The 26,149-nt window shown below is 40.7% G+C and overlaps 2 protein-coding genes across 11 annotated transcripts in view; one reads left to right on the forward strand and one right to left on the reverse strand.

Moving 5' to 3' along the window:
- The window catches only part of LOC139583754 (glucocorticoid receptor-like), a 123,059-nt gene extending 115,689 nt beyond the window's left edge, over positions 1-7,370 (forward strand). For 7 of the 8 annotated variants that reach the window (XM_071415230.1, XM_071415198.1, XM_071415216.1 and 4 more), the window contains 2 exons: positions 2,269-2,426; positions 2,967-7,370. In XM_071415230.1, coding sequence (XP_071271331.1) covers positions 2,269-2,426; positions 2,967-3,140 — 332 coding nt within the window. In that variant the 3' untranslated portion in view covers positions 3,141-7,370. The other variant, XM_071415249.1, reaches the window with a different exon arrangement.
- Positions 7,371-8,685: 1,315 nt separating this feature from the next.
- The window catches only part of LOC139583798 (rho GTPase-activating protein 26-like), a 112,712-nt gene continuing 95,248 nt past the window's right edge, over positions 8,686-26,149 (reverse strand). Inside the window, exons 21-24 of one of the 3 annotated variants that reach the window (XM_071415268.1) lie at positions 13,095-13,130; positions 12,559-12,654; positions 11,640-11,731; positions 8,686-9,801 (exon numbers count right to left, since the gene is read on the reverse strand). In XM_071415268.1, coding sequence (XP_071271369.1) covers positions 9,713-9,801; positions 11,640-11,731; positions 12,559-12,654; positions 13,095-13,130 — 313 coding nt within the window. In that variant the 3' untranslated portion in view covers positions 8,686-9,712. The remainder of the gene's footprint in view (positions 9,802-11,639; positions 11,732-12,558; positions 12,655-13,094; positions 13,131-26,149) is intronic. The other 2 variants (XM_071415278.1, XM_071415288.1) reach the window with 2 other exon arrangements.

Raw genomic sequence — 26,149 nt, forward strand, 5'->3', positions numbered from 1 at the left:
ATAACCAAGTAAGTGCAGTGATAGAAGCTGGACTGGTGCCACAGGTAGCTTGGTTTTGCACATGTGATCAATTTAGCATCCCGAAGGGGAATCTCAGTGAACCAGATGGACCGCCTCCTTGGGAGGATCAGGAAGGTGGTTTCTTTTTCCACCGAAGCACAACAGCCGCTCATGTGCTTAAGATCAAGCAAGAAATGCTACAGCTACCGACCCACAACCTCATACACGATGTCACAACAAGATGGAACTCCACTTATGACATGTTGGAGCGCTATCTTGAGCAGCAGGCAGCTGTATACGCTGCACTGACAGACAAGACCCTGAAAAAAAATGAAGACATCGTCACCTTGTCTGATGATGATGTGAAAGTGGCAGAGGAGGTCCTCCAGGTGCTCAAACGCCTCAAAACGGTTACAACCCTATTGAGCACTGGAATTGCACCGTCTGTGTCCATGATGCTACCTCTGAAAACAAGGATTCTACAATCCATGGCCCCAAGTGAGGAAGACAGCACCATCACTAGAGATGTCAAGGCTGCCATTAGATGACCTGAACCCCAGATACCCCCCTAATGTACAGGACTACCTTCATAGATCTACTGCACTGGATCCAAGCTTCAAGTCCCTGTCTCATCTAGACCCTGTCCTACGCCAGAGGACATACAGTGATCTCACCACTGAGATTGTGGCCACTGAAGAGGTCTGCTAAATGACTTAAATGTAATGTAAATGTAAAAAAACAAATGAGTGAATTACTTAAATATACTGCAGTCTAATCTTAGTCTATGCTATTGCTATTAGAATCATCCATGTTTTATTTAGAATAATAATATATTTTATTAAATGTTATTGCCACAATTATAGTTCTATGAAATATGAAAATAAATAATTAGGTAGTTTAATAGATCAAGTATTTTTTTCTGCAGGGTCAAGCAACAGAGCAGACTCAGAGGAATCTCCTCCAAAATAATTTGGCCATGAAGGAGCTTTTCGGGGAGACCTTTGCGAGCAAGGACACAGGAAAAACGTTTGCCAACACCATCAAAGAGGAGGTGGCATCCTACAAGGCAGCAAGCAGCATTCCAGTGGTGATCCACTGGCATGGTGGAAAAGCAATGAGTGTAAATAACCTCACATTGCCATGATGGCAAGATGCTACCTGGCTGTGCCTGGCACTTCAGTTCCTAGCGAGAGGGTGTTCTCCACGACAGGGGACATAGTGACTGCAAAGAGGTCTACCCTCTCCCCAGACAATGTAGACATCCTCATTTTTTTTTTATATATAATTTGAAGTTATATGCTCAGGTCTGCTTTGCTTTCTTTCTTTTTTCACTTTTTTTTTATGTTGACACAGGCTATTTTTTTCATTCACTATTGTTCAAAGGTATCATTCCTCATATTGCACTTTAATTTAACAATTGCGCATTGAATATTTAATTTTTAAGATTTTATTTAAACATTGAAAAGTTCCTCGCTTTAAGTGTTCTTTAAGTAATAAATGGAAAGCAAAGTTATATTTGTCTCACTTTTTGGGGGGTGGGGGGGCTGATCCGATCCGTGACTCAAAACCGTGATCTGAACCGTGAGTTTTGTGATCCGTTGCACCATTAGTAAATAGTCATTTGTCAGTTATTCTAGACTGGAGGCATAAAATCCTTCTCTTTCATGTTTGAAAAAGGACATCATTAGCTACATCCAAACCAGAAAAATATACAGGAGAAAGCCAGTTTGTATCTCTCATCTGATAAGACAATTGGAGAGTATTTTACCTTTTACCTCCTGTGTTGTTTTGCATAATCTCTTGTCCATTGAGTGCAGTTTTGCCTGGGCCCAAGTCCAAGATCCCAGAACCCTTCAGTCCAGGGTAGATCCTTCATCTGGCTCTCATCAGGGAAGAATGGGGCCTCATAAAACCCATTGTTACCTGTGGTTTTGCATATTTTCCATATACCTAAGTGTGGTTGTGATGGGACGGAGGGTGGTTTGTATGAGACGGTAGTGGCGAGACGTTAGTGGCAGGATAACGGGCAGTGTTCAGACTGGGAGACTGGGTAAAAACTGATAGACTCCTTCCTGGCCTAACCTAACAATGTCAGAGTTTCTATTGTGTGAATATTGGTTGACTGAGTGAGGTTGCGTTCTTGACATCCGAAACTCTTTATTATGCCTTTTTGTAACGACAGAGACGTGAGGACTATATTGACGTGCATTGCCTAAAACAAATCATGCACGATGAGTAAGATGTTATGTCTGCTTGTTCCCCCCACAGTACCAAAGGATGGATTGAAGAGCCAGGCTGTGTTTGATGAGATCCGCATGACCTACATCAAGGAGCTGGGGAAGGCCATCGTCAAGCGGGAAGAGAACTCCAGCCAGAACTGGCAGAGGTTCTACCAACTCACTAAGCTACTGGACTCCATGCAGGAGGTGAGTTTGAGCCCACCTGCTCCCACAGCCACACAACAGCATTCAGCAACACTCAGTAACACTTGCCGACGTTTTCCAGGTAGTTATGGAACCCAGGACTATCCTGGCTTAATAAACACAAATAAAATTAAATGAATGAGCGTACATGCATACTCATCCCCTCTTCTACTCGTCAGCATACCAATAAATCAACCTGTTTCCTTTTGGTTGGAGTACCTTATATCAGGGAGTCAAGTCTGGAAGAGTGTGACTTGAATACCTGTTAGAGATCCAATATGTATTAAGAGCAAGCAAGACTGTTTTTTTTTGTGTGTGTATTTGTGAACCTCTTAAGTTAGAGATGAGACCATTAGAATGTATTACAAGCTTAATTTTCCAGCTATGCTATCAATATCAAAGTTGTTCATCATGGCATCAATGAGTGGTTTGACATAGTGTGTGCTCTACCAAACTGTAGCTACGCACCCTGGCATGTTGCTCTGTTGTTGCCATTGTGCTCTTATTGAAAGACCTCTAAGAAATACCTGGTTGTTTCCACAGATGGTGGGGGGCCTCCTGCAGATCTGCTTCTACACTTTTGTGAATAAATCTCTTAGTGTGGAGTTCCCTGAAATGCTGGCCGAGATCATCAGCAACCAGATACCAAAATTCAAAGATGGGAGTGTCAAGCCGCTTCTGTTTCATCATGCCTTAAACCATGACACAATGCCTTAAAACCCCAGCCTCCCCTTTCGCCAGCCAGACCAACCTGTTTTCCCTGCAGACGTCCCACCAGGTCCCCTACCAGTACGGATTAATGTAGTGAGAGTGTGCACTCAAATTGGTTCCCAGAGGACTTGGGTGGAGAGAGAATGTGAAAAAGAGAGAGAACAGGAGTGTAAGATTGACACTGACCATGAGCGACATGGCGACAAACTAACTGACCCTTCTGGATGAAACAAGGATTCAACTGTTCTAGAATCGTGTTTAGACCGTGAATCACTTCAAAAGACTTGATTATTGTGAGATTGGAGGAATCAAATTTTAACAACAAAAAGAGAAAGGAATATTTTCTATTGATTTAATGCATGCACAGACCGCTGAAACGTTTACGCAAGAATATCAGAAAAGGGAAAACGTGCCTTTTTTTTTTAGCTTTACAAGCTTTCCATAGCCATTTTTCTCAAACTGTCAAAAGCAAGTATTTTGCATAGGAATTTAATATAAACACCTTTGTATGTATTTGTGTCTGTTCTCTTTCTAAGCAGCCATGTTTATTTTCTAAAATGTGTAGTTAAATGATCCCCAGAAGTGAAGTGTACAGTAAATAATAAAACCAACAATATGTTCAATTCCATTCTCCGCAACCTTTCAGCAGTTGTTATGCGCAAACATTAGGTTGAATAGAAGGTTCCTGCCCATGTCTGAGCGTATGTCACAGACAGTATATCAGGGTTCCCCAGTCAGTAATGGGCCCCCCTGGGTCCAAGTTTTGGTTTTTGCCCTAGGAATACACAGCTGATTCAAATAACCAACTCATCATGAAGCTTTGACTATTTCAATCAGCTGTGTAGTGCTAGAGCAAAAAACGAAATGTGCACCCAGGGGGGACCCCAGGACCGAGTTTGGGAAACCCTGTAGTACATCATAATTCAACAGTAAGAAAAAAAAAAGATCAGATCAACTTTTATGTGTGTAATAGGTTGTCTTCATGATAAAAGCAAGACTCCATCTTAAAACCATCCATGATTTGCGAGTTAAATGAAAAGGGCAGCATTGGGCTAGGGAGATGGGATGGGAGTTTGCAGAATTGGCTAATGATCATATGATTGGTGTGTATATGTGAGTGAGAGAGCGCAAAAAGGAAACGGCCTGAACACGTTTGTTTGTTCATATGATATTAAAACGTATGTATCTATTTTTTATATGATCCGTCAAGCTGAATTTTAGAGAGCATACGCACAGTCACTATTCTCTGGGAGTTGCAAACAAATTGTTAAATTACCCAAGCTTAAAAGAAAAATCCACTCAAGTGATATTTTGTTTTGTTTTTTTCATTGGTCTACTGTTGAAACAGTCCCAAAATTATTTGCATGTCACCAGTCAAGTTTTCAAGATGTAGGATTTTCAAAAATCAACGTGTCACTTGCCACATCATCATGATGGTTTAAAAGTCACCTGTATGTATTATTCTAGTGCCAAACCGCAGATTATTATTTTTTTTTATTTTTTTTTGAAGCAAACAAGAAATATGACCAAAAAAATGAAAACTTGAGTGTGCATAACTATTCACCCCCCCAAAGTCAATACATTGTAGAGCCACCTTTTGCAGCATTTACAGTCCCCAGTCATACCCCAGTCTCTTGGGGTATGTCTCTATAAGCTTGGCACATCTAGCCACTGGGATTTTGCCCATTCTTCAAGGAAAAACTGTTCCAGCGCCTTCAAGTTAGATGGCTTCTGCTGGTTTACAGCAATCTTTAACTCATACCACATATTCTCAATTGGATTGAGGTTTGGGCTTTGACTAGGCCATTCCAAGAAACGTAAATGTTTTCCATTAAACCACTTGAGTGTTGCTTTAGCAGTATGCTTAGGGTCATTGTCCTGCTGGAAGGTGAACCTCTGGAAGACTGAAACAGGTTTCCTTCAAGAATTTCCCTGTATTTAGCGCCATCCATCATTCCTTCAATTCTGACCAATTTCCCAGTCCCTGCTGATGGAAAAACATCCCCACAGATGGTGTTCTCGGGATGATGTGAGGTGTTGGGTTTGCACCAGACATAGCGTTTTCCTTGATGGCCAAAAAGCAAAATTTTAGTTTCATCTGACCAGAGTACCTTCTTCCATATGTTTGGGGAGTCTCCCATATGCCTTTTGGCGAACACCAAACGTTTTTGCTTATTTTATTCTTTAAGCAATGGCTTTTTTCTGGCCACTCTTCCGTAAAGCCCAGCTCTGTGGAGTTTATGGCTTAAAGTGGTCCTATGGACAGATACTCCAATCTCCGCTGTGGAACTTTGCAGCTCCTTCAGGGTTATCTTTGCTCTTTGTTTGCGTCTGATTAATGCCCTCCTTGCCTGGTCCATGAGTTTTGGTGGGCGGCCCTCTCTTGGCAGGTTTGTTGTGGTGCCATGTTATAACCCAACCCTGATCTGTACTTCTCCACAACTTTGTCCCTGACCTGTTTGGAGAGCTCCTTGATCTTCATGGTGCTTGGTGGTGCCCCTTGCTTAGTGGTGTTGCAGAGTCTGGGGCCTTTCAGAACTGGTGTATATCTACTCAGATCATGTGACAGATCATATGACACTTAGATTGCACACAGGTGGACTTTATTTAATTAATTATGTGACTTCTGAAGGTAATTGGTTGCACCAGATCTTATTTAGGGGCTTCCTAGCAAAGGGGGTGAATACATATGCACACACCACTTTTCTGTTTTTATTTTTATATATATCTTTTCATTTCACTTCACCAATTTGGACTATTTTGTGGAATGACCATGTGAGAAGGATCCCCTGGTGCTCCTCTCTGTATGCGTTCCCTGTATGTGTCTATCGTGTATTTTGGGGGGGAGGTTGACATATTTTGGAATACTTTCTCATACAAGTTTTACAGAGGACTTTGTCTCAGTTCTGGTTTTCAATTGGACAAACCAGCTTGATCACATCCTAATGATCACTGCATTGCCATAGATGTACATACAGTAGCATAACATATCTCATGAAAGTGAAGCAGTTTCTTGACTATAACATGTTTCATGACAACTTTTACAGAATAATTTTACATACCTGTATGTCCCTATCTTTTTTTCTTTTCTTTTTTTTTTAAAGGGAAAGAAAGTTAGACTTAAAGCCTTGCGAAAGGGAGACCAAGAGCCATAAAAATTGGGTTTAAATTCAGGACAACTTAACTATCGATGCTTTAGAAAATGGGTTTCTTTTAAAAAATACAATATTTTCAATATCAGTTTGATCCTCTTTGATATGAATCATTTTACTCAGTATTTTTGTACATTGGATGAGTAAGACGGTCATTATTTTATTTTTCTGTTTGTGTTTGACAAAGATGGATGTATTGCATATGTACTTAGACATTGTTAAAACATGTCTGACTTGTTAGTAAGTAACTATAAATTATATAAATCAATGGGAAAGACTATGAAAGCACTGTGTTTTAGGAAATTAGAAAATCAGGGTATTGGGAGGGGAAGAGGGACTGGAGTATATTTTGTATAGTACAACAGAGTGACCAAAGCAGAGAGAACATAAGTATTCGAGCAGTTACATTTACAGTAGCACTTATTATCCAATTATAGTGCTTATTATTTTATTTTAAAATATTTTGTAATGGTCTAGGCTTTGGTCTTTTGTATATTGCTGTGAGAATTAACCAGTCGCTTCGAATGTTTGTTTTTTTAAATGTTTTTTTTAGGTAAAAACTGTGTTTGAACGTAATCTACCGGAGAGAATTTGCACTACCACGTTTCATAATGAGTAGGAAATGAGGAAGGTCGTCACTCAGTCTTTGACTTTCCTTATTTCCTGGTCTACGCACCACAAACTGCCTAAAATAATCTATAATGTTCATTCACTACCTCGTTTCAACTTCATACTAGTTGACAAAGTCTATTTTCTGTATAAAATACATACAAATATTATCTTTAAAGATTAAGGGCAGATCATATTTCACTGGTATATGGCTTTCATTAAAGTCTGTTGTTCGTATTTCAGTTCTGTAAATGTAATCCAATGTAAAGAATATATGTTGTGTATTTGTTAAAAAAAAAAAAATGTATTACCTCTGTATTACACCTCTTCTGTAGTCAATGTCGATATTTTCTCCTGACTAAAATATCTGTGTAGTTCTTTGGTTGGGTGCTCTAGCTTCGCTTCATGACCTCCGATGGTTATCAGTTGTTTCTCCATATAAATCTAAAATAAAGGGTTTCTCATTCACAAGTAATTTCTATGGTCTCCAAATATGTCTTGATGGATGACCATTTTTTGTTAACTGTGCTGGATGACATCAAATGCGTCAGATGTACATAAAAGTCAAAAAGAGCTGAAAAAAAGTCACATTTCCATATCACTGTATATTATGAAAATGTTTTGACTCCCTGTCAAAAACCTTCTGGGGCTGGGAACCTGTTCACCACTTGAGAAATGACCGTAAGCCTATCCTCTGTGTTTAAGGAATTACTGGTGCTTTCAAGACAACTGGGTACTTGGAAAAACAAGCTCCAATGGTTTTGAATGGTCATCCAACTCAAATTACAAGTCGGGAACTCTGGCATCATCCTAGATCTCCAACTCATCCGACCTGAAAATCACTGACAATTTTTCCCAGTCAGAGCTAGTTCCCCCTTCCCCCGAGTTCTCAGTTCTCTTGAACGCACCATACATTGCTAACATAGCTTGTTTGAAGTATGAGGTCATGGATAGGAGGTGTGTTATCTGGAGCATGCTAACAGGGAATCTACAACGTCCATTATGAGGCACATTTTTTATTCCGGTGAAGTGTCGCTTTTATCTCAGCCAGCTCTGTAATCACAATCCTATTCTGTCATATTTAGTCGGGCACAATGTATCATTTTGCAACCCAACGTTTTTTTTTGGGGGGGGGGTCCTATTGAACATCTTCAGGTGGTCCCTCCCTGTTTCAGGGCTTGATTCAAACCATAGAGGAAGATCTGCAGTATAGCACGATTGAAATTTAAAGGCAATGTTCAAACGTTCACAGAGACTGCATTCCCCGTAAATGCTACATATGTCAGCTCAATTGAAAATTACCTTTACATTTCAATCGTGCTATTGAATCGAGCCCATAGTCCGGTTTGTTCTGTTTGGTGCCTAATGAATATGACCCAGGTGTGTCTTGCGACAGCTGGAGATCGAATTTCAATATTGAAACAATGTTGCAACATGTCAGCGAGACAGACAGCAAGGTTAATACAAATCTCCTGAAAATCAAATGCTAGTCTAAAAGAAATTGGTGATAATGTCTAGATGCTTTTTACAGTGTAGATCTAGTATTTAAATTGCCTGGCTGGGATGATGAGACAGTAGATTGCGCAATCAGATGGAACAGAGTAAATAGGCATTTCAACGTCATAGATTTAGCTGGTGGTAACTTGTTGAGTAGACGCCGGCTGGAATGTGTTTTTTAACCATTCAGCATTCATCATTAGACCCATCCGTTGTATGAAGTAGGGTTAGCATTACTCAGAACAGGTCTATAAAATCCAAGGCACCGAGACATGAAGAAACTAGGACAGCACTGCCAGTTTGTTTATCTTTAATAGATGAAATTCTGTACAACCTTGTTCATGATTTATTTGATCAGAAAGAATATTAAGGCTCCCAATGGCCATGAACCAAATGACGACAAATTTAGCAACTGAGATGCTAAAATTAACTTAGTATGCTACAATACAAAATATAAAATTTGCTAGTTAAAAAATTTGATCTTATCAAATGTCATGTATTTACAAATGTTATTACACCCCAAAAGAATACAGTTCGGGATCTCATCTTTGAAAATTATTATAAATACGAGGCTTACATATGAACAAAGTAGTCTAGTTTCACATAACACTCCCCATTTATATACATGTTAAGAGATGGAAAAAAAAATACAAAAAAATTGTTATTGTCCTAAATGAAAACAGTTCGGTTAACTTCCTTTCCAGGTTTATCGAGACAATTTCACCTAGTAGTTCTGAGCAAAAAAAAGAGCTATTACAAAATCTGTCGAACAGGGAGTAAAGACATTCAGGATGCTCCCACCTCTATAATGTGCAGGTAGGTAAACAGCAGTTGTGTTCTGTCTTGTCTAGGGGAATACCGGGCAAGGCAGCAAGTGCTCACATTTATAGCAGTGTTCAATGAAAAACACCCCCCATCATTTAGAGATGAAAGCTCCCTATACAATCATCTTCATTCCTACAGACCGTACTGTACACTGGAAGAGAAGTAGGGCTGCAGAGTGAACTTTTCCCCTTTTCGTATCCCAAAACTAAAACGTCTTCTGAAGTCCCTCCCAACTGATAATAGAAGACGCTAAAAGAAGTGGCAGTGCATTTTAATGACACAAGGACTATCTGAATATGGGAATGAGCCTTCGTCGCAACAACTCAATGCATCTCATGCATGCACGCACACACACACACATCAGTCTGCTGCTGAATTCCAGATTCATGACCATGCACAGCAGGAAGCGCTCTGTACTCCAGACTCTTCCAATAAGTTGTAGGGGCACAGTGTAACTGCGTGGTCTCCCCAGTCCAGTACAGTCCTGGTCCAGGGCTACAGAAACTCCACGTAGTTCTCTGGAATCAGGCCCTTCTTGCCGTCTAGGATGCCTTCCAGCCAGCCAGGCTCCCTCGAGGGATGAACTAAGGGACCAACAGGACATTAGAGAGTCCCCATTTGAAAGCAGAGATCCATATGGTGAGTGGCTACTGACAGCTGGGATGGTTGCACTCTGGTGGCTTTGGGAAGAATGGGAGAAGGGGCAACACACACCGCTGCGTACCTTTTTGTGAAGGCGGTATAGGATGAACAAGACCCCAGTGTACAACTGTGACCCCTTGCAGCACTGAGACCCCAAACCACCCTCTTCCTGAAATAACCCAAGCTAGTATGACGTGTGAAACCCGAAGAGCCATATCGGGCTTGCTATAGATAGAATTTACATAAGGGGTCATTGAAATGACAACTTAAAGTACTTAAATGGGTAATTAAAAGTGTAAATGTCTCAGTCCATTTAGCCTGTGTTTTCTATATATATTTTTCCCAAAACATTTTGAACAAATCAAATATAGGGACTAATAAATTACAGGTTACTCAGAGTTGAGAGAACTTTTGCAAACAAATGAATGTGTAAACTTTCAATTAGGTCTTGAATGACATAGGGCTCTATTCAATATGTATCGCTGATAAGTTACAGATTAGTTACAGAAATGTAAAGGTAATTTCCTATTGAGCTGACATCTGCAGCGTTTGCCGTGAATGCAGTCACCGCTAATGTGGCAACATTGCCTTTAAATTTCAATCACACTGTAACGCTGAATTTCCACGATACGGATTGAATAGAGCCCCTAGTCTTGTTTTGGTAGCTAGGAACTGTATCTAGGAAGGCTTCGGCAAACCCTCCCCAGAGCTATGGACCTAGGGTGTGCCCCAAATGGGACCCTATCCCCAATATCAGGGCTAGGCAACTAGATTCACCCGCGGGACAATTTTTGTCGGGGGGCCGGAACATAATTATATTTAATTTGTACGCAGCAAATTGACCACAACTAAGCCCAAAAAGATAGTGTATTTGAAAATAACAATTTCATACCTTGATTATATTGAGACACGATCATATATCTATTTTTATTCATGGGAATACTTGGTGAACAGATTTACTAAATGAAATAGATTTTTATTTATTTTTTGCACCAAAACTAAAACCTCTCATGGGCTGGTTTTGGCCCATGGGCCACCTGTTGCCAACCCCTGCCCTATATAGTGCACTACTTTTGACCAGGGCCTCATTCAATAATTTTTCCATCTTTCTTCCTGCACCTCAGCAACCTGTGTGGGTGTGTGGCTGTTCCCTAAGCATAAGACCCTGGACACAACCAGATATACACTATAATCCTTCTGGTACTAAGAGACCTGTGAAGACAGGCTACACTGAGTTTTGACATTCACACAGTGTATTTCATCAAATCGAAATAACTATTTTCATCTATAACCCTACTCGCTCAAATTGCACCTCTGTCTACAGTAAATGCCATTCTGATCGGCGAGAGGCAAATCTCCTCAGCTAGCTTTAATATTATTATTTTTTTTAAATGTAATGTGGTTTTTATAAGAACATTGGAGAAAAATTAAGACAGAGACGTGATTCAGTGTAAATCACTGTGGTTGCGGGACAATTAAGATAAGGTACGAGCGGATCACTGGACCCTGGAAGCCTGGCTAGGATCAGATTCATCCCTGGAGAAGATTTTAAAAAAGGTAAGGCAAGGTAATGACAAGCCTCAGCCTGGCCCTCCTTGCTGCTGCTCCTCCTCCACCACACACTGGTACCAGGGAGGATGAAGAAGAGGGAGGAATACTCACATTGCAGGCCAGAGAAAGCCCATGGTTCATTTCTCATCTGACCAACCAATGTAAGGTTTTAGAATAATACCATCCCACATTTTTCACTTATATAACAGTCACAGTGGTCCATACTCACCATTTTCAAAGATGGTCCCTGCGATGAATGAGAGCTCAGAGATGTGCTCTGCCTTGCAGGCGTAGAGGGCCCTAGCCTTCCTGCCTGGCCCACTAAAAAGGGAGAGAGAGAATGACATGTTATAATCCAACTCACCAGGATATCACATTGGGCACTTTGAGTGTCCCTCCACTCCTAACTATCTCTTGGGAGCAATGAAAGGTAAAGCACCGACTGTATCAGTGTCTCATAACATCATCATTGCTCCCGTATGGAAAGTCTCGGTGTGCCTACAATTCACTTTTCCCCCATAATCATCGGCCATATAAATACATTTATATAGTTGGACAAGAAAATATGTCCTTGTAAAGCAAAATGCAGCAACGAATTATGCTATAAATCTGGCTGCAAGATTTACCGTCAGTAGACTTATTTTCCGACAGATATTTACACAGCTTCCAAGAAAATGGCCCAAGGTTATTCTAAACCTGTCTAGACCTGACTCGAGGTATTTATAATCTGGAGTTCATCTGAATTACCTGGCTACATGCATAGAAACCTTTGGAAGTCTGATCGACTGGCTGTAAAGTGCATTAACCAAAGATGAGCCCTTGATCCACGTTACTAATACCTTTTTCACACTACTGAGCTGAGCCAAGCTGTACTTTGAGGGCCTGGTTACACATCTGCCGTAGTTGCTGGATTCTTGTTGGGAAGGAAATAATGAATCCGAGCTAGTACAGTGCCGTTCAAGTTGGCAGGATAGTGTGAAAAGGGTAAGCCTCAGAGTGATCAGGAACTGCCCGTCAGTTATCATGCACGGTGGTGGGGGAGAAGAGGAGGGGGTGCTGCAGTGCAAAGCTCCAGGATTAGCATTGTGGTTAGGAGGTGCGAGCGAAGCTGGAGTGGTGGGCAGAGTTGGCGTGTCGTGGTGACACACCTGATGGGGGAGGAGTCACTGGAGGTGGAGGAGGCCGGCTGGGGGCTGGAGGATGCAGAGAACATCGGCCAGGAGGGGGAGCGCGGTGAGGCTGGGCTGAGAGACACACAAACAACAGCCACAATGACTACAGTGACAGCATGAAGTGGCTATACCCAGTATCGAGTGCAGGGACGTGAGGCAAACTGGACAGGCCACATACAGGCATCAAGTGGAACTAATCATCAGCTGGAATTTGGTTGTTCTTTGTTGGTTTTATATGATGACAATTCCCACTACACTAGAGTGGTTGTAGTTTGATGGCATCTGTGATCAAATATATCTGATTGTGATCAGGGTGCATTTTAATTATAGATCAGTATGTGTGGGGGGGGGGAACTGGAACTGGTAAGTGCTTGCAATACTGATGCTAGGTGATGTGTTATTGTGACTGCACAGACACATCTTGCCTCATGCAATAACTGAATTGTCGTGTTATTTGTGATGGATTTGCGTCATTGGTTAGTGACGAACGGGCGTGAAGAACACATCCATACCTCATTGGGATACTGGTGCGGCTCTTTGGGTTCAGCCTGGAGTCACAAAAGGAGGAGATCGAGTTAGTCATGCTGCTTCACATTACAGTTGAATACAGTGGTTATATAAGGCAGGCTGAAGCCTATATTTAATATATGGGCACTGTGCTTCTACACAGTAGGTGCTGTCAGATTTAGAAACACGCCCATCAGTGACAACAGTGCAGACCACGAATAACACTTTCCGCATAGCTTCCACATAGCTAGCTTTGCCTGCTGCAACATAACACCCTTCAGCAAACTCACTGACCCAATCTGCGCTGCGTGAAATGCCCCAGGCCACACGGATACACCAACATAGCAGGCATGTGGCTAGATGGCTGCGAGCTAGTCACCATTCAATGAAGAGTTTGTTTGTTGGTATGTGTTAGAGCATGAGCACCACTGCCAAACAGAATAGAAATAGAGTGGAGAATAGTACGGGTCGTCATCCCTATGCCTCTCAGTCATCTCTCCATCCCTCTCTCCCCCCAGTCATCCCTCCTTCCCAGCAATGGAGCTGGGAGATTCACTGCAAACCACTTGGAAGTCCATCTTCCAGCCAGTGCACAGTCATATTTTATTCTTTCTCTCTCTCTCTCTCCTCGGGAGTGTGATATCGACATGCAACCTACTCCATCCGTCAGTGAAGGCAGTGACATGGGGATGGGCCCTGTCAAGATTGCCAACATGAGAGGTGGTGGTGGAGGGTTGTGCACCAAGGAGCAGGAGAGGACAGGGGAGAGAGGGTTCCAAGCACCCACACAGAGCTCACTGTGGGTTGAGACCCGACACTAGAGCAGCACACCACTTTACACTCTACAACCCCAATTAGTAGAGGTCTTTCAGAGAGCACAACACCATTCACTAACAGTGTGGAGACCATTGATTTCAATAAGTACACCATAGAATCTATAGGTAGCCTATATGGGTTCCCAATATATAGCCATCGATGTACAGATCAAGGATAATTGAATTCATACGCATCAATCTCATTATTTATAGGCTCCACCTGATCCCTCTTCAGTGATTCCAGCAAGTGTTGCCATGGTGATGACATTAAGTAATTTAGTAATGAACTCAAACACACTAAATCACATACCAAGGTGTACAGATCAATTGTTTAGTATTTTCTTTTAAAGATTTTTATTTATTTTTTATAATCTACATCAGGTACATCTCTCCCTTTGTTTGTCTACCATATTTTATGTAAAGCAGCGTCTTCTGAATGCATCTTTCAACACCACTGTATATCTCTAGCCTAGCAGCACATTTCTCCTCCTCCTCCCAGAGCGGCACGCTACCCCTGAGCTGGCTTAATGAAATTGATCCCACGCTTTTTTTTACAGACTCCATCAATCTCGACAACATCATTAAATTACATAGTGCCAGGCCCAGAGAGCTTTATAAGATGGGGTTTCAACACTGCCAGACTAAATAAAAATGACTGCCCTAGGTTACTCAGCTGCCTCTGGTCAAATGTAATGCAGGATATTACTGCTCAGGGTGCCTTGTTGCATGAATAGGGAGAACACAGGAAGGGGATGGCGGGACATACAATCACCAATAGATGTCATGTTTATTTTGTCATGTCATGTTAAAAAATTGTTAATTAATCTATATGGTCCAAATAAGGATGACCCACACTTCTTCTAAAATATTTACTAATCTATCGAGCTCACAAGCGACAAATTACAGTCGTGGCCAAAGGTTTTGAGAACGACACAAATATAAATTTTCACAAAGTTTGCTGCCTCAGTTTGTATGCTGGCAATTTGCATATACTCCAGAATGTTATGAAGAGTGATCAGATGAATTGCAATTAATTTCAAAGTCCCTGTTTGCCATGCAAATGAACTGAATCCCCAAAAAACATTTCCACTACATTTCAGCCCTGCCACAAAAGGACCAGCTGACATCATGTCAGTGATTCTCTCGTTAACACAGGTGTGAGTGTTGACGAGGACAAGGCTGGAGAGCACTCTGTCATGCTGATTGATTTCGAATAACAGACTGGAAGCTTCAAAAGGAGGGTGGTGCTTGGAATCATTCTTCTTCCTCTGTCAACCATGGTTACCTGCAAGGAAACACGTGCCGTCATCATTGCTTTGCACAAAAAGGGCTTCACAGGCAAGGATATTGCTGCCAGTAAGATTGCACCTAAATCAACCATTTATCGGATCATCAAGAACTTCAAGGAGAGCGGTTCAATTGTTGTGAAGAAGGCTTCAGGGCGCCCAAGAAAGTCCAAAAAAGCCAGGACCGTCTCCTAAAGTTGATTCAGCTGCGGGATCAGGGCACCGCCAGTACAGAGCTTGCTCAGGAATGGAAGCAGGCAGGTGTGAGTGCATCTGCACGCACAGTGAGGCGACAACTTTGGAGGATGGCCTGGTGTCAAGAAGAGCAGCAAAGAAGCCACTTCTCTCCAGGAAAAACATCAGGGACAGGCTGATATTCTGCAAAAGGTACAGGGATTGGACTGCTGAGGACTGGGGTAGAGTCATTTTCTCTGATGAATCCCCTTTCCGATTGTTTGGGGCATCCGGAAAAAAGTGGGCTCATTCACAATTTTGCCTAAGAACACAGCCATGAATAAAGAATGGTACCAACACATCCTCCGAGAGCAACTTCTCCCAACCATCCAGGAACAGTTTGGTGATGAACAATACCTTTTTCAGCATGATGGAGCACATTGCTATGAGGCAAAAGTGATAACTAAGTGGCTCGGGGAACAAAACAGCGATATTTTGGGTCCATGGCCAGGAAACTCCCCAGACCTTAATCCCATTGAGAACTTGTGGTCAATCCTCAAGAGGTGGGTGGACAAACAAAAACCCACAAATTCTGACAAACTCCAAGCATTGATTATGCAAGAATGAGCTGCCATCAGTCAGGATGTGGCCCAGAAGTTAATTGGCAGCATGCCAGGGCAGATTGCAGAGGTCTTGAAAAAGAAGGGTCAACACTGCAAATATTGACTCTTTGCATCAACTTCATATAATTGTCAATAAAAGCCTTTGACACTTATGAAATGCTTGTAATTATACTTCAGTATTCCATAGTAACATCTGACAAAACATATCTAAAGACACTGATGCAGCACACTTTGTGGGAATTAATATTTGTGTCATTCTCAAAACTTTTGGCCACGACTGTACTCTATTATTATGGTGGGAGATTATAATACAGTTCTAAGTACCCCAATGGATCATAAGTATATGTGGTCTCTTCCATTTCCACTAACTGAAATTAACTGTATGGATTTTTCTAATAATAATAGTGTAAAATCAACAGCTGTACAGAAAGACTTGTGTGAGGGCCAAATTGCAGAGGAGAAACTTCTTGATGCAATTACAGTCTTTAGGCCATGGAAAACTCCAGGGCTGGATGGCATACCAGTTGAGGTATATGAAATTTAAAAAAATAAAACATATTTTACTAGGCAAGTTTGTTAAGAACAAATTCTTCTTTACAATGACGGCCTACCCTGGACAACTGGGCCAAAGATGTTATACAGCCTGGATTTGAACCAGGGACTGTAGTGACACCTCCTGCACTGAGATGCAGTGCCTTAGACTGCTGCACCACTCGGGATCTTTGATCAATGCAAAGATCCACTATGTTTTAACCACTCTATAAAAATGGTAAACTATCATGGACACAGCAAGCAGGTTTGATTTCACTATCACTGAAACAGGATCCATGTGGTAAGTATAAAGATCCAGTCAATTCAAAAAGCTGGAGGCCCCTTACAATTCAGTGTTGTGAAGCAAAAATCCTAGCAAAATGCATAGCACATAGAATTAAAAAGGTGTTGTTGAATATTATTCATCCTGATCAGACAGGTTTTTTACATGGAAGATGATATAGACAAGTACATGAAACAATAGAACACTATAAAAAAATCTTGGTCACCAGGTCTGGTATTCATAGCAGATTTTGAAAAGGCTTTTGATAAAGTACGTCTAGAATTTAGATATAAATGCCTGGACTATTTAAATTTTGGAGAATCTCTTATACAATGGGTAAAAGTTATGCATAGTAACTCCAGGTGTAAAATAATAAATAATGGCTACTTCTCAGAAAGTATTAAACTGTTGAGAAGTTAAACACTGTTGTCCACTGTCGGCCTATCTATTTATTATGGCCATCAAAATGTTAGCTATTAAAATCAGATCCAAAAATAGTATAGAGGGGCTAGAAATACAGGGTTTAAAAACAAATGTGTCATTGTACGCTGACCACTCAAATGTCCTCTTAAATCCGCAATCTGGATCCCTGCACAGCCTATCTGGATTACAATCAAACTATTACGTATTGGATCACAATTTTTTTTTACTTTTACATAACCGTGTAGTTTACCGATAAAATGGTCTGACAGTGAAGTGGACATACTCGGTATTCATATACCTAAAGAAATAAAGGAACATACTACAACACATTTTTACAGAAAGTTTGCAAGAATAGATGAGATCTTGCTACCATGGAAAAGTAAATATCTGTCTATTTGTGGAAAAATCACCCTGATTAATTATTTAGTCATATTACCTATTTACTTACCGCCCTGCCTAAATTATTTGAGAAAAAAATATTTCACTTTATTTGGAATGGCAAGTAATGAATATGAGTTTGGTATTGGTATTTTATTAGGGATCCCCATTAGCTGTTAAAAAAGCAGCAGCTCCTCTTCCTGGGGTCCACACAAAACATGAAGCATGACATAATACAGAACATTAATAGACAAGAACAGAATTACATAAATAAAAAAATAAAAAATACAGTGCCTTCGGGAAGCATTCAGACCCCTTGACTTTTTCCACATTTTGTTACATTACAGCCTTATTATAAAATGTATAAAATAAAATAAATCCTCAACAATCTACATACAATACCTCATAAAGCGAAAACAGGTTTTTAGAATTTTGTGCAAATCTATGAAAAAAAAAAGAAAAGGAATACCTTATTTACATAAGTATTCAGACCCTTTGCTATGAGACTCAAAATTGAGTTCAAGTACATCCTGTTTCCATTGATCATCCTTAAGATGTTTTTACAACTTGATTGGAGTCCACCTGTGGTAAGTTCAATTGATTGGACATGATTTGGAAAGGAACGCACCTGTTTATATAAGGTCCCACAGTTGACCGTGCATGTCAGAGCAAAAACCAAGCCATTAGTTCGAAGGAATTGTCCGTAGAGCTCTGAGACAGGATTGTGTCGAGGCACATATCTGGGGAAGTGTACCAAAGCATTTCTGCAGAATTGAAGGTCTCAAAGAACACAGTGGTTTCCATAATTCTTAACTGGAAGAAGTTTGGAATCACCAATCTTCCTGGAGCTGGCCGCCCGGCCAAACTGAGCAATCTTGGTCAGGGAGGTAAACAAGAACCCATTGGTCACTCTGGCAGAGCTCTAGAGTTCCTCTGTGGAGATGGGAGAACCTTCCAGAAGGACAAACCTCTCTGCAGCACTCCACCAATCAGGCCTTTATGGTAGAGTGGCCAGACGGAAGCCACTCCTCAGTAAATGGCACATGACAGCCCGCTTGGAGTTTGCCAAAAGGCACCTAAATACTCTCCGATCATGAGAAACAAGATTCTCTGGTCTGCTAAAACCAAGATTGAACCCTTTGGCCAGAATACCAAGCGCCACGTCTGGAGGAAACCTGGCACTATCCCTACGGTGAAGCATGGTGGTGGCAGAATCATGCTGTTTTCAACGGCAAGAACGGGGAGACTAGTCAGGATCAAGGCATGGATGAACGGAGCAAAGTACAGAGACTTAATGAAAACCTGCTCCAAAACTCTCAGGACCTCAGACTGAGGTGAAGGTTCACCTTCCAACAGGACAACAGCCCTAAGCACACAGCCAAGAAAATGCAGGAGTGGCTTCGGGACAAGTCTCTGAATGTCCTTGAGTAGCCCAGCCAGAGCCCGGACTTTAACCAGATCGAACATCTCTGGAGACCTGAAAATAGCTGTGCCGCAACGCTCCCGATCCAACCTGACAGAGCTTGAGAGGATCTGCAGAGAAGAAGGGGAGAAACTCCCCAAATACAGGTGTGCCAAGCTTGTAGCGTCATACCCTAGAAGACTCAAGGCTGTAATTGCTGCCAAAGGTTATTCAACAAAGTACTGAGTAAAGGGTCTGAATACTTATGTAAATGTAATATTTCTGGGTTTTATTTTATTTTAAATTCTAAAAACCTGTTTTTGTTTTGTCATTATGGGGTATTGTGTCTAGATCGAAGAGGGGAATAAAAATAAATAAAAAATTAGAATAAGGCTGTAACCTAAGAAAATGTGGCATGTCTGGTGGGGTAAGTGTTGGTGTCAGAACTGTGTGTAATTTGACGATGCACAAAATTTGGGATTTTCAACACAATAATGTTTCTTATGATGCAGTCAGTCTCTCCTCAACTCTTAGCCAAGAGAGACTGGCATGCATAGTATTTATATCAGCCCTCTGATTAAAATGAAGAGCAAGACGTGTCGCTCTGTTCTGGGCGAGCTGCAGCTTAACTAGGTCTTTCCTAGCAGCACTCGACCACACGACTGGACAATAATCAAGATATGACAAAACTAGAGCCTGCAGGACTTGCTTTTAGGAGTGTGGTGTTAAAAAAGCAGAGCATCTCTTTATTACGAACAGACCTCTCCCCATCTTTACAACCGTTGAATCTATATGTTTTGACCATGACAGTTTACAATCTAAGGTAAAGCTAAGTAATTTAGTCTCCTCAACTTGTCCAACAGCCCCATCATTCATTACCAGATTCAGCTGAGGTCTAGAACTTAAGGAATTATTTCTACCAAATACAATGTTCTTAGTTTTAGAGATGTTCAGGGCCAGTTTATTACTGGCCACCCATTCTAAAACAGACTGCAACTCTTTGTTAGGGGTTTCAGTGACTTCATTAGCTGTGGTTGCTGATGCGTATATGGTTGAATCATCAGCATACATGGACACACATGCTTTGTTTAATGTCAGTGGCAGGACAAACAGAAAAAAGAGTAGAGGACCTAGAAAGCTGCCCTGCGGTACACCACACTTCACATGTTTGACATTAGAGAAGCTTCCATTAATGAAAACCCTTTGAGTTTTATTAGATAGACAGCTCTGAATCCACGATATGGCAGAGGTTGAAAAGCCATAACACATATGTTTTTTCAACAACAGGTTATGGTCAATAATATCAAAGGCTGCAATGAAATCTAATAGTACAGCTCCCAAAATCTTATTATCAATTTATTTCAACCAATCATCAGTAATTTGTGTCAGTGCAGTACATGTTGAGTGCCCTTCTCTATAAGCATGCTGAAGTCTGTTGTTAATTTGTTTACAGAGAAATAGCATTGCATTTGGTCAAACACCATTTTTTCCAACAGTTTGCTAAGAGCTGGCAGCAAGCTTATATGTCTGCTGTTAGAACCAGTAAAGGCCGCTTTACCACTCTTGGGTTGCAGATTAAAGATATGACAGCCTCTATATGGCTATAGAGTCAGCTACCATCCTCAGTAGCTTACCATCTAAGTTGTCAATGCCAGGAGGTTTGTCATTATTAATCGATAACAATTTTTCCACCTCTCCCACACTAACTTTACAAAATTCTAACTTGTAATGCTTTTCTTTCATTATTTGTTTTTTCTATGCACGAATATGATGGCTCACTTTTCGTTGTTGGCATTTCCTGCCTAAGTTTGCCCACTTTGCCAAAGAAGTAATCATTAAAATAATTGGCAACATCAAATGGTTTTGTGATAAGCAATCTGATTCAATATGAATTGGTCTTTCTGCCCATAATTTCATTTTAAGTACTCCAAAGTTGTTTTCCATAATTCTTTATATCATTGATCTTGGCTTCATGATACAGTTTCTTCTTCTTTTTGTTGAGTTTAGTCACATCATTTCTCAATTTACAGAAAGTCAGCCAGTCATATGTGCAGCCAGACATATTAGCCATCTCTTTCAACCATACAGATTTTCAATTCCTCATCAATCCATGGAGCCTTAACAGTTCTAACAGTCAGTTTCTTAACAGGTGCATGTTTATCAATAATTGGAAGAATCAATTTCTTAAATTGATCAAGTGCAGCGTCTGGGTGCTCCTCATTAATGACATCAGACCAACAAATATTTTTAACATCAACTACATAAGAGTCACAGCAAAATCATCTATATCATCTCTTATACACTATTTTAGGCTTGGCTTTTGGAACTTTGGCTTTCCTGGATATAGACAGTATATTGTGATCACTGCATCCAATGGGTACGGATACAGCTTTATAAAAAAACTTCTACAGTATTAATAAAAATGTCATCGATACATGTGGATGATCTTGTTCCTGTAGTGTTTGTAAATACCCTGGTAGTTTGATTAATAACCTGAACCAGATTACAGGCACTGGTTACAGTGAGAAGCTTCCTCTTGAACAGACAGCGTGATGAACACCAGTCAATATTCAGGTCCCCAAGAAAGTAGACCTCTTTGTTTACATCACATACACTATCAAGCATTTCACACATATTATTTAGATACTGACTGTTAGCACTTGGTGGCGTATAGCAACACCCCAAAAGAAAAGGCTTTAGATGTGCCAAGTGAACCTGCAACCACAACACTTCAATAACACTGGACATAAGATCTTATCTAAGCATTACAGGGATATGGCTCTGAATATATATATAGCAACACCTCACCCATAAGCATGTCTGTCTCTTCTATAGATGTTATATCCTTGTATTGCTACTGCTGTATCATCAAATTAATTATCTAAGTGAGTCTCAGAAATGGCTAATATATGAATGTTATCTGATGTTATTGATCAGTTATTGATTTCATGAACCTTATTTCTAAGGCTATAAATATGAATATATTGCTGTTTCCTAACTTCACCACCAGGGGGTGGCCCGTCAGAAAGTCCAGGACCCAATTGCACAGGGCGAGGTTGAGACCCAGGGCCTCCAGCTTGATGATGAGCTTGGAGGGTACTATGGTGTTGAATGCTGAGCTGTAGTCAATTCTATTCTTACATAGGTATTATTTTTGTCCAGAAGGGATAGGGCAGTGTGCAGTGTGATGGCGATTGCGATTGCGACATCTGTGGACCTGTTGGGGCGGTATGCAAACTGAAATGGGTCTAGGGTGGCCGGTAAGGTAGTAGTGATATGATCCTTGACTAGCCTCTCAAAGCCCTTCATGATGACAGAAGTGAGTGCTACGGGGATGTAATCATTTAGTTCAGTTATCTTTGCCTTCTTGGGTACAGGAACAATGGTAGTCATCTTGAAGCATGTGGGGACAACAGACTGGGAGCGATTGAATGTCCATAACCACACCAGCCAGCTGGTCTGCACATGCTCTGAGGACACAGCTAGGGATGCCGTCCGGGCCAGCAGCCTTGCAAGGGTTAACAAGTTACATTTTTTTACTCATGTCAGACACGGAGAAGGAGAGGGGGGGACGCAGTCTTTGTTAGCGAGCCGCGACGGTGGCACTGTATTATCCTCAAAGTGAGCAAAGGTGTTTAGTTTGTCTGGAAGCGTGACGTCGTTGTCTGTGACGTGGCTGTTTTTGTTTTTGTAGTCCGTGATTTCCTGTAGACCCTGCCACATACGTCTTGTGTCTGAGCCGTTGACTGGAGACTCAACCCTGTCCCTGTTCCGGCATTTCGCTTGTTTGATTGCCTTGTGGAGGGAATAACTACACTGTTTAAATTTAGCCATATTTACAGACCTATTTCTTTTATGTGAATAGCTATTGGGAATAGGCAATTTATGCAACTGTTATTGAGGCTCTGACTGGCCCTGTTGATTGATGTCTCTGTGTACAACTGGCTGAGTGGGAGAAAAGGAAATGTTTGAGGTCTGAGTCACCAGGTACTTGTTTTTTCTCTTCCTTGCTCCACAGCGCTCCTTCTAATAAAACATAATAGATGAGGAAGCAACAATAACAGCTGAGATCCCGAGAGGAAAAGACCTTGACCCTGCCATGGGGTCATCGCTGAGGCCAACCAAAGGATCTGTAAGATTCAACTTAACCAAAACAGACAGATGGTTTTCTGAGGTTTGCGTAAAATCATAATTTCGCCATCTGATAAAACTACAAAGACGACCGAGACGAAACTGAAGGTGCATTGGTAAAAGTTGTATCACTTTCAGAGGCTGTTTTGGATGTCCTGAACCTTTGACCCCCTAAGTATGCCTCTTTACTGAGGTTTCCACTGAGGTCAGGGGCAGGCTTTTCCTAGTACTTCTTAGCGTTACCAGTATTACTATTTCTGAGCCATGGTACTGTTAAACAGCTTATCAGATTTAAAGGTTCCAGGGTCTCTGTCTTCATTCAGAAAATCTAATCAAAATGTTTGTATAGTCAAACAAGTGCTGTGTTAAAATAACTTGTATGGCAGTTCGTGGTGCCAACCGTTCACTGTCTAGCATCCTGGCTATTTTGAAGCAATCGTTGAAGGGTAGTATTGGATCTGATTGGCTAATGGCTAGGTTTTCCCAGACTTGACCACTCACTTGACAGGTTTGAAAGAGGGACTCTTTCAGCCACCATGTAAAAGCCAGCTATTAAAGAACAACTCCGCTCCTTTTCACACTTTGGTTGTTATTATGAAGTCTTTAATGATTTCCTACACAGTTTTAGTGTCATTTTATGATTTCATGTCTATCGACTGTTTATTGATGAGCAAAACCAGAAATTGCTTCTCTGTGACTTTTTCAAGTAGGAACCCTGAGATGACTAATACAATAAATGACGGACAGTCATTCTCAGTGATCAATATAACCCGTCTGTAGTTTAATGATCATATTGGAACTCCCTGCTATATGTTGCTCTGGTTGTCTTTGTCTAATAACATCTGTAAATATTTTAAACAGATGCTCAAAAACCTATAGAATGATATCAGAGAGGAAGAGGCGAAGGGGTGAAGCGAGAGGGATATCTGGGCCCCAAAAAGTTTTCCGTTTTTTCTTGGTGAGGAGTTTTTGTATGGAGGTCAATGAGACTGTCAAATTTGGTTAACAAAAAATATAATGGCTTATTTGCTACGTGAGGCTTAGTTGATCAAATAGAAGTTTCGTAATGATTAGGTTGTTACGAGTGTACTGATATAAGTAGGACCTGTGACATCCTTGCAACTTTGAGAAAAAACACTTGATATCGGAGTTGTGCCTGGTCGTCACTGGTTACCATAGCCAAAAAGTAATAAACCCCGCCAAGTCTACCATGGATCGCTAAAATAATGATTATGATTACACTTCCTCAATTGAAATACTATGGGGACACCTATACATTTGGCAGCCAAGCACAAATTATCAGTGTAGCTTTTTATCGTCTAGACCTGACGTTGAAATATCTTCACGCCTAGAATATAAACCTCCACTCCAGGTTTCCGTCATGAGAGTCAATTGAATGAAAATAAATAAAATGATTACAGGGGGCTGTAGTTAAGACGTCTCTATAGTAATGCAATGTCTCTTTCATAATTATGTGAAACGTCAATTACTATGGAAATTCTGCGATGTGTTTTTCTATGAATGTGATGTTTAATGCAACTAATGATGTTGATACTATATGGATTACAATTATCATCATGAATATTATGGCTACACTCACTTCATGTTACACACATAGACACTCAACCATGCAAATTGGCTGGTTTATTATTTATTTAGACATCACACATTATAGTCTTACTCTTATCCAGACATCATACACACTCACTAAATCACATCCAATATCACACACATCAATTTACTCAGATCTACTACACACATAATATTATAACTCAATTTTCTAACATCTGTGGCATTGGCTCACAGGCAAACAGGCAAGGGAATGCAAAAAAACTAAAAGCGAACAAAAGGAACATGAAAACACCATTTATTTGTGCATATTGCTAATACCTGTTTCTTGAATTCTAAACATTAGACATTTGAAATCTCTGTTTTTGACCGCCATGATACCTCTTATGGCAGTAATTTTACAAGCACTAATTATGGTAAATTTAAACTGAGAATAGTATCTAGTTATGGTAAGGGGTGAAATAAGTATAGCCAGTTATAATTGTAACGGCTTAGCAGATTAATAGAAAAGGAATATAACTGGCTATACTTACGTTCGATTATGAAAATGGATGAAAAACAGATTTGGCTCATTAATCTATATGGTCCAAATCAGGATTATCCACACTTCTTCTAAAACATTTTGACCAATCTATTGAACTTGCACAATCAAATCATTATGGTTGAAGACTATAACACAGTGTTAGGTACCTCAATGGACTGTAAAGGAAATCACTCTACAAACTATCATCAATGTGCCCTTAAGGAGATCGCAAATATTATGGACACATTAGAAATAGTGGATATTTGGAAACTAAAAAACCCTGGTCTAGTGCGATATACAGTACATGGAGGATACTTAATCAAGCTAGTCGTCTTGACTACTTTCTTGTCTCTTTCTTTCTTGCATCAAATCTTTAAAAAGTATTGATAGGAGACAGAATGAGATCAGATCACCATCTAACTTGAATCAAAGTCTACTGGAGGACAACTTGTTCTTGACTAAAACAAAATAATTTATGACAGACTTTCTCCAGTACAATATAGGTTCAGCAAATCCCCTTATTGTTTGGGAGTCCTTTAAATGTACAGTCGTGGCCAAAAGTTTTGAGAATGACACAAATATTAATTTCCACAAAGTTTGCTGCTTCAGTGTCTTTAGATATTTTTGTCAGATTGTCACGACTTCCGCCGAAGTTGGTTCCTCTCCTTGTTCGGGCGGCGTTCGGTGGTCGGCGTCGCCGGTCTTCTAGCCATCATTGATCCACTTTTAATTTTCCACTTCTTTTGTCTTGTCTTCACACACCTGGTTTCAATTCCATCTTTACATGTTGTGTATTTAACCCTCTGTTCCCCCCATGTCCTTGTCCGGAATGATTTATTGTAAGTGCTTGTGCACGTTGTCTGGTGTGCGGCGGGTTTTGTACCCATTGTATTGATTGTTTTGTTTACGGTGATCTTTATTA

This window comes from Salvelinus alpinus, chromosome 1, assembly GCF_045679555.1.
Source record: "Salvelinus alpinus chromosome 1, SLU_Salpinus.1, whole genome shotgun sequence".
Lineage (NCBI taxonomy): Eukaryota > Metazoa > Chordata > Actinopteri > Salmoniformes > Salmonidae > Salvelinus > Salvelinus alpinus.